The sequence below is a fragment of the Corylus avellana genome, chromosome 1, assembly GCF_965113065.1.
Source record: "Corylus avellana chromosome 1, dhCorAvel1.hap1.2, whole genome shotgun sequence".
Taxonomy (NCBI): domain Eukaryota; kingdom Viridiplantae; phylum Streptophyta; class Magnoliopsida; order Fagales; family Betulaceae; genus Corylus; species Corylus avellana.
Window position 1 is genome coordinate 19,820,667 of NC_142490.1, and position 9,822 is coordinate 19,830,488.

Sequence of the window (9,822 nt, forward strand, 5' to 3'; positions counted from 1 at the left end):
CCCCTCTCTCTCTCTCTCTCTCTCCCTCTCTCTCTCCCCTGTAATTCCACCTATAATTCAAACGAAAGACAACCTAAAAAAACAAGGGGAATGATTAACAGTGATTCCCATGTCTTTTTTACTTCATCTCCATTACTTAATTACCACCTAGCCTTAAAAAAAAAAAAAAACAAAAACATAAAAATGGTAAGAGTAAGTAAAGATTTTTGTAAAGTAGTTAGAATGGATGAAAGATCCCTTTTCACTTTATAAATACCTGTTTCTTTGGCAAACTTGCTTAAGTTTTCTGCATCTCTTCCTGCCCAGATCTGTGGCAAAACAAGAGAAAGTAAACCTAGCAAAGACAGAGAAACCTCTGCTTCTGTTCTGTCCTAAAATTCCATCATCTCCCCCTCCATTGTTTGCTTTTACCAGGTCAGTCAGCAAAACACCTAAACATGATCTGAATACTGTTTTCAGCTGCTTCACCTCTTTTGGGTTCGACCCAGATTAAGAAACTAGCTAAACATTTTGTTTGGTTAGCAAGAATCAATGAGAAAACAGAAATGAAAATTTTGAAGCTCACCCACCACATGTTTGAAGTTGGAGCTACAATAATTGTTTTGCTATGTGTAAAAGAAAGAAATACACATGTTGTTTTATTGATGTTTTTTCTGCTTTGATTGATTCAGCTAGCAACCATGGAGTTCCAGAACCAATCGATGTCAGTCTCTCCCCAGAGAAAATTGGGCAGGGGAAAGATTGAAATCAAGCGGATCGAAAACACAACTAATCGACAAGTCACCTTCTGTAAGAGGCGCAACGGCCTGCTCAAAAAGGCCTATGAATTGTCTGTTCTCTGTGATGCTGAGATTGCCCTCATCGTCTTCTCTAGCCGTGGCCGCCTTTATGAGTATGCTAACAACAGGTACTGCCTTATTGATTTGGTCTTGTTCATCTTAATTTTCGCAGATTTTTACCTTCTTCACCTAGGGCTTTTTCTATAATGGTATTTTTCTTTTTTCTTTTTTTGAGTTCGAAATATTGACTTTAGCTGGGGAAGATTTTGGCTTCTGCAAATAAATCTTTGAGTGAATTTTAAACAGAACATAATCATTTTTTTGGTGCAGTTAAGATTGAGTCCTCTCTTTCTCTCTTTGTAACTAAGATTCACTCTTCTTTCTGTCTTGTGTTTTGTTTTTTTTCCCTCTATGAGCTTTATGGGGTTTTCTTCCTTTTTTTTTTCTTTTCTTCTTATGATCATTTTTTTAGTTCTTGGTTGGTAGATACATAGATCTGGTGTAATAGATAGAAATAGAAGCATTGCGGTTGTAAATAGAAACAAGTAGAGATTTGGGAATGTTCCCCAATCTCCTCCATTGTTGTTAAATTTTCTGTTTCCTTTCTTCTTTCCTTTCCCTTATTCCCCTCTCTCTTTCTCACTTTCTTGATGTCATCTATGAGGCTAAGAAGCCCTACAACAAAAGCTGGCACCTTCTCATTAGCCCAATTGCTCCATCTCCTTGACACTTCCTTAATGGCACGTCAGTTTTACATCAACAAGGCAAAGTACAATTTCAAAGAGTAGTCAAGTCCCTTCCCAAAAAGAAAAAAGAAAAAAAAAAAATGAGAAAATTAAACCCAAATGGGTCTCTCTTTGAAACCTGCAGAAACTCTCTTTTCTAACCAATCACAAACGAGTCAGGTCACATACACACGCACCCAAGTTAGGGTTTCCTCAATAACCGGCCAGCAAAATCCCCAAATCTCAGCTTCACCACGTGCTAGATCTTCCCACAGTCAAAACATTCCCAAATTAGGGTTTATTAGCAACTACATGGCGTAATCCACTTGTCCAATGTATGTAATGGGTAACTCTCTTTTTTTCCTATTCAGTCTCTAATGGGTAACTCTTAAATCAAGAGAAAAAGTCATAATAGTTTCATTTTTTTCCTTTTCTACTTGACCTATTCTACTGCTGTAGGCTGTGTAAATTAACCTTTTTTTTTTTTTTTTACAGACTTTTACTGATTAAAGGCTAATTTTTAACGTCGTTTGCTAAATTTCATTACCCTTTCTAATTTATTTAGGTAAATGGGTAGTTCATGTTAGGGTTTGAGGACCAGACTAAGATTTGTCGCAGTTGAAAGACCAGACTAAGATTTATTTAGGTAAATGGGTAGTTCATGTTAGGGTTTGAGGACCAGACTAAGATTTGTCGCAGTTGAAAGAATCTTTAGTCACGTCACACAACTTTGGACATCTGACAAAAAGTTTATGTCATGACTCCTATACTGGGTTTTCTTCGTTTCATCCATCTGAACCCTAGTTTTTATCTTCAAAATGTTGGGAAGTTTTTTCTTCTTTGATCTCTCTCTCTCTCTCTCTCGTGGGGTAAAATTCTTTACCAAAGCTGAAAAATGGGGACAGAGTGAAAGATAGTGATGAGCCAGTAAAAATGGCTTATCTTTGGTCATCATAATGTCACTGTTGGCATTATAGACTTGAAGCTGCATTTGCTCAAAGATCTTGCATAGATATATTTATGTAAGCTTTAGAAAGACAAAGCTTTGAGGTGTGAGAGAGAGAGAGAAACTTAAAGAGTAAAGAAGTGGGACAGAGACAACGTACGACAACTGCAAGCCAATGGGAGAGTTCTGAGCCTTTGGCTTGTTTCATGCAATGAGAGAAGCGGCTGCTGCTGAAACGGCTCTGAGGTGCTCAGACTTTCAGACAGACGTGACTAAATTTAACATTATTTTATGACTTTTGCTTTTAACAATTTTTTAAGGTTTTTTTTCAAGCTATCGAGGTGGGTAATAAGCAGTGGTTTAAGGGGAGTATCCATTGTGTAATGGGTGTTCGACACGTGTCAAGTACATGGCCGTGGATATAGGTTACCCAATCATATAGTGCCAGCATGGCAGAGATAGCCAATCAGTAGCTCGACAAAATTAAGGTATCAGCACCTTGAAAATGGCGGGTCTTATCAGACTCTGAAATTATCTATTTTATTTATGATTTTATTTTATGCTTTTTCCTTATCTATATCTTTTCCTACATTGTAGTGTTTCACCTGCTGTCACTTTATGATTGAACAGCTCTGACTCTGAGAACACTCAGATTATTACCATTCAATTGGGTTTCGTATTAGACTCAGTTAACCGAAAGAGTTGGTTGATTTTACCGTTTCTAATTGTCATTTTTCTGCTAATGACCTGAGCTTAACCAGCTTGCCTTAGCTTTCAATCCTTTCATGATATATCATTATTATTATTATTATTATTATTATAATAATAATAATGACAACCATGTTTTTAATAGCTAGATACACATACATAAATTCAGTTTTTTTTTTTTTTTTTAATTATAAGTACTATAAATTAAACTTCTTTAACATCTTCTTTAAACTGTCAAGTATTCAATGGTCCAAGAGTCTTACGATTTGATAATATTTATAAGAGAAAGTGACCATTTAAGGAGTTTTTTTAAGGAGGCTATAATATAATATATTTGAATATTATTTATTTCAAAAACTTAAATTTATATATTGTTTATTCAATTATATTATATTAGTCACTCAAAGATACGATATCTTTTTGCACGTACACTCAACAAAAATGTTGGGAAACTTGAAAGGACAAAATTGAGAACAATTATAGAGCTAGTTGGAATAATTGAGGAAGAATTATTAGGGAGAAAACTCAATGAGATTTATATAAAACTGTAAAATGGAAATGCTTCTCTCCTTTATCTTATCATTTGTAGAGAGAGAGAGAGAGAGAGTCAAGAGCGTACATACCCACAACCTCAAGAAACTGAGGAAGAACAAAACAAACAAGAAGCAGAATAACTAAATAACCAACCAAAACCAAAACTATTAAGAGCAACACAATAACCAACCAATAGTATTAGCAGACTGAAAATCCAATGAGGGAATTGATTTATCTTAAAATTATTGCAAAATGATGAAATAGTGCAATTTAGACTCCGTTTGTTAATACTTTTAGGGAAAAATGAAAAATTAATCCTTGTGGTTTACCTGATTTACAATTAACTCCTTGTGGTATCAAAATGAATTTAAAGGTCCCAAAGTATGCCAAAAAAATAATTTAGTGCCTATAGTCAAATTTCGTTCACTAATTTAACAGATTCAGTTAGTGTGACACTAACTTAAATATGACAAGTATTATAATTTTATTAGTTCTAACGTTTTATGTTATCATAATCTGTTAAGTCAGTGAACAGAATTTGACCATAGGGACTAAATTATTTTTTTGGCATACCTTAGCTAGAAACCATTGAGTTCATTTTGATACTACAAGGAGTTAATTGCAAATCAAGTAAACCACAAAGACCGATTTTGCATTTTTCCCAACTTTTTAGAGGTCTTTAAAAAAAAAAAAAATGTTTTAATGTAACATAAATGTATGAATAATTTTGAGTTTTTTGTATTTTGAGGTATTTGTTAATATCTTTGTTTTAAAACAAAAGAGAGAAGGAAAAGTTTTATTAAACAAATTTCTCTTGCAATGGAGATTGGAGTTGTTATTTCATTTTGTCAATTATGAGATAGATGTAAAGGGGTTGGAACTAGACATTTAAGGGTGGGGGGACAAAATTAAAAAGAATATAAAAAATAATAAATTGGGTAGTAAAAAAATTAGTTTTGTGGGGATATTTCATAATTCTTTTAAAAATAAAAATAAATAAACTTTAGGGCAATTTGAAAATTTTGGGGGCATTCTGCCTGATGTTCTACCAACTTGTAATTCACATCTCATTATATTTGCTTTTGTTGATATTATTATGATAGCAGTGTCAAAACAACAATTGAGAGGTACAAGAAGGCATGCGCTGATTCCTCCAATTCTGGATCTGTTTCTGAAGCTAATACTCAGGTAGACCTTTAATTAGTTTCTTTTATTGTTTTCCTGGAAAATCTCCTTCTAACTGTGAAAATCAAAAGAAACTGATTCAAATAATACGGTTTTAATTTATCCAATAGTCGAAATTACAGTGCTTAGTATCTGTGTTACCCTTATGGTTGCTGCTGTATAACTTCTCTTTAATTAGCTGGAGGAGAATACCAGTTTTGCCTAGGTTTTACTTCAGTAGAGAAAGCTGGACAGTTATATGCAGTACATTCAGCTAATTATTGAATCCAATATTCCACATTATCCGAGTTTTTATTGTGATTTATATGAACATCATTAAGTGATGATACCTTTTAAATAGAGAACTAGCCCATTAGAATAAGGGTTTCCCTACTAGTGTGAGAGAGATTGATTGTAGGAGTTTCACATGTGATGGAAAATCTCACCTGAAGATATATATATAGATTTAAAATAATAAACATAAACTTTTGGATTTAGATAGCAGGCTATTATGTTTTATCAAGATTACATTTGGAGATTTCTCTAAAAGTGTTTATCTCCTGATCATACACTCCCTTTTTTTAAACTTGTTTGGCAAATACGATTGTTAGAATTTCATTTTGACAAATACCATATATATACATACATACAGAAAACAAGAATGTACAGTTAATCTATCTTCTACTAGTATTAACATCATATTTCTGTATATCTTTTATTTGAAGCCTTTTGACCCTATTCCTTATAAACCTTAATCTCAGTTCTACCAGCAAGAGGCTGCTAAACTGCGTGGCCAAATTAGAAGTGTGCAGGATTCAAACAGGTAATCTAAAGATAATATATTTAATTAATCTTATTGTCTGGAATTTTACTGTTGCAATCTTTTCTTTAATGATGTTGGTTGCAGGCATATGTTGGGCGAGGCTTTGAGCGAGTTAAATTTCAAAGAGCTCAAGAACTTGGAGAAAAATTTAGAGAAAGGAATTAACAGAATCAGATCCAAAAAGGTATCTCTTCCATCTTTTCATTAATTAGGAATCTATGGATATCTTCTTTTATATATATATCAGAATTAACAAGTTAATGAGTTTCTTTGTTGCTGGATTTTGAATTGCCCCTAACGGTTTACTTTTTCCTTTATTTCCTTTTCTTTTACCTTTAAATCAACCAGAATGAGCTCCTGTTCGCAGAAATTGAGTATATGCAGAAAAGGGTAACCGATCCTTCTCTTGTAGTATTTTTCTTCTTTAAATTAATTATAATCTGTTCTATATTGATGTCTCAAAATATTTGAAGATGTTTGTTGATGAGTGTGTGTTGTCCTTTGTTACAAACTTAAGTATGTAGCGGGATAAATTAGGTTTTCAGATAAAACCTAGATCTCACAACATAAATGCTAATTTTTACTGAATAATTCTCTACCAAACTTTATTCCAAATTGTTCATAAATTGGAGATTACAAGGCTACTAAGACTAGACTCTTGCTTGCACAGAAAGAAAGACTAATAAAGAAGACTAACAAGGGAATAAAGACTAACATAGACCTATATATGCCCTTACTTGGAAACAAAGACTAACAAGAAAATAATTATTACACTGAAAGAAATAAAATAGTTATTACTCCCGGAGGATCGTAACATTTGAAGACGTTTGTTGATGAGCGTGTCTTGTCCTTCCACAAAGCTTGACATTCAAGCGGGTCAGCATATTAGATGTCTAGTAAAAAAGTTAAAGAAGTACTTTTAAACTTTTTTGCCAAACAGGCCAACTATTATTTGGCATAACTGTTTAGGTACTAAAAGTACTTTTTGAACTCTCTAACACAATTCCAAACTGGCCGTAAATATGTTATATGATTGTTGGTTAATAGATTTTTGCATAAGAGTTGTTACTCATCATTCTCTTACCCATCTCTTGTCCATCTCTTTTGCAAATTTAATGGTGAATTTGTCTACCACTGTACGGACGTATAGGAGATGGGTAAATGAATGGTTTTTTTTTTATCATTTTTATTTTTGAATAGTACTGACAGCCTCAATTGTCTTTATACCTTATAGGAGCAGAATATATATATATATATATTAAATTTAATAATAATGAATTCAACTGTACAACAAATGAATTATGGACTATGGACCAGTGATTTGGGGTGAGGGAGAATTTATAGAACCTCACAAATAAAATAAAATCAACAACAGCAGCAACAACAACAAGGGCATACCCTTGGTACAAATCAAGAGGGTAGACTTAGACTAAGGCACCCCCCCAGCCAAAAAGAACAAAAACCTAACATCATTGTTTAGACCTAAAAATTACCTCCAAAAAACTCAAAGAGCATAAGAATGAGAAGGAATAGCATTTCCATGCCAGAGAAGGAAATGTCATATTATACTAGTTCACACCAGATCCTCTAGGTTGAATGCTATCCCAAGAATGCTTAATAGAAAACTTTTCACTTGGGACATTCAACCAAATGAGTTTATCCCTATTCACAATATTAGAATTGAAATCAAGAGGCATGGCACCAATGATTTTCTGCTATTCAGAGAACCCATTAGGTCATTTCCAATACCTTCCATCTCCCTTCCCAAATCAAAAGCAAGAATGAAACTATTTTCAAATTTATTCACATGAGGGCAAAGGAGGTGTTAGTTGTCATAACATAAGGCAATATAGTTTGCATTGTCAGCCACATGCTTTGTCTTATCCCATGCAACGGGTCTAATCTTCAAAATTATCCTCCATGTCCGGGAGCAGTTTTCGAGGAATTTCAGCTGCCAAAAGTTTTTTTGATTAATTAAGGAGATAGATTTTGAGCCAATAAGACAAATAGATCGAACACTCCTTATTGATCCTATTTATTGGTGTTACATACGTCATGTTAGGGGAATTGTCACCTTGGGTAGCCTTCAAAAGACTGGAATCAGAAGGATTAAGATGGACATGCCCCTGAAAATTTCCCAACTTCTATTTAGCTTAGCAAGACTATGCCAAACAAGTTAGAAAAGTTGGTCTTATATATTCAGGTCCTTCAAACCTCTTCATGAACCTTTTCAGTTTGGTACACTACTAGTTTACTAGAACTCGTGTATGAGGACCAAGTACGTCTTCTATTCAAACCTCTTCCATTAACAGTTAAAAATAATAATAATGATAATAATAATAATAAATAAAATAAAAATAAATAAAAAAACCTAGGTAATTAATCAGCCTAAAAGTTGAAAACTTGAAAGTTCCCCTAAATCGGCGTGATCAACCAATTTAACCACCATTAAGGAATGGTCAAACCTCTGTTGTATTCTTCTTTATTTATTTTTATTTTTTTCCTGTGCGTTGTTGTACTCTTCTTTTGTTAGTAGAGAAATTAATACATCTCAGTGGTACAATGACTTATTTTATGTCCAATTATCCCCCTAAGATTAATGTGAAACATAAAATGCTAAGCATCACAAAGGTACAATGGCTTACGAATGCTAGCTAATGGTAGTGCAAAACCCATTACCAAGCTGGTTGCGACCAATATACTATCAATGCAAGTGCTTGCGATCAATATGTTAAAGTATTTACTAAATAATTAATCCATCAATTCTTGTAAGTTTGAGTTTTTGAGATAAGTGATAATTTAACATGATATTAGAAGTAAAGGTAATAAGTTCAAACCATGACTCCACAATTTATCCTCATTTCAAATTTTAATTAAATATTTTACATATTGGATCTCACGTATTTAAAACAATATACTATTCTCAAGTGCTTGCAATCAATATACATTCCCTAATTACCAAGGTTGCACAAAGATGCTTACTCGGCTTAAATGGATTTTCCTGTTTGACGTGGTTTAGTACTTCAGTTACAGAATTTTTCCTTTGGATAACTTTTTGGTTCTCTTCTATTCCTGCAATATGAAATGGGAGACTAATGTAACTTCTCATATTTCGAAATCCTTGTATTATTTCAAGGTTTTTTTTTTTCGTGACATCAAAATAGATTGCCAATTAATGTTTTTTGTTTGTCTTTTGTGTGTGTGTAACCAGCTTGTAATCTATTTTGATGTTTGCAAAAAAGTGGATGTACTGATTCTCACTGTTGAAGTTATCCAGATAAAAACAAAAAACAAAAAACAAAAAACCTATTGATCAGATTTCTTTTTGCTACTGAATGTTGATGTTATGTTCATTATAGTTGAAATGTCTATAAATTGCAGGAAGTTGACTTGCATAACAATAACCAGTTTCTCCGAGCAAAGGTCTCTCTCTCTCTCTCTCTCTCTCTCCCTCTCTCTCTCTCTCTCTCTACATATATGTTTGAGTGCTAGAAGTAGTAGTGGTGACATGTATGGGGATCTGGTGCATGCATGGTGCAGATAGCGGAGAATGAGAGAAACCAGCAGAACTTGAATGTGATGCCAGGAGGGGGAAACTATGAGCTCATGCAGTCTCAGTCATTTGATTCTCGAAACTATTTTCAAGTAGATGCATTACAACCCAATCATCACTACCCACGCCAAGACCAGATGGCACTTCAGTTAGTGTAAGAATCTCCCTCAATTAACATTTTCATCTCTTCATCCATCATCAATCACCATGCATGTATATTGTTTTGCATGAATACCAGATGCATTAGGTTTTATTGATCAAATTTTTTGCACGTTATAGGACTAGTTAAATTTAGTCAAATCTTTGGAATATTATGACGCATGCAATGTGCTGATCATGATTGTCAATTTAATGATGATATTTGTCAACCAGATTGAATTTTGTCCCACAAGTACAGGCAATTTTTTCTGAATAAATTGTGCCAGATGCAGATAGCTAGCTAATTGATTCAATGTGCATATATATACAACACAGGAATTCAAAGAAATGCTTCTATTAAACACTAGAAGTAATGCCTTCTCTAACAACTTTAACTTGGGACCTTAACTTTTCCATTTGAACATATTAAGTTTAGTAACTTAAAAAAAGGA

At 33.5% G+C, this 9,822-nt stretch overlaps 1 protein-coding gene across 2 annotated transcripts; it reads left to right on the top strand.

Moving 5' to 3' along the window:
* The first annotated feature begins 264 nt into the window (after positions 1-264).
* AG (K-box region and MADS-box transcription factor family protein) lies at positions 265-9,631 on the top strand. Of its 2 annotated transcripts, none has more exons than XM_088512440.1 (8): positions 265-414; positions 672-907; positions 4,796-4,880; positions 5,618-5,679; positions 5,764-5,863; positions 6,028-6,069; positions 9,061-9,102; positions 9,220-9,631. In XM_088512440.1, exons 2-8 carry the CDS (start codon positions 681-683, stop codon positions 9,388-9,390), a joined length of 729 nt encoding a protein of 242 aa, XP_088368566.1. In that variant the 5' UTR covers positions 265-414; positions 672-680; the 3' UTR covers positions 9,391-9,631. The 2 variants fall into 2 exon arrangements, with proteins under 2 accessions (XP_088368566.1, XP_088368567.1); XM_088512441.1 differs by having other exon boundaries at positions 4,799-4,880; positions 9,220-9,630.
* Positions 9,632-9,822: the final 191 nt, after the last annotated feature.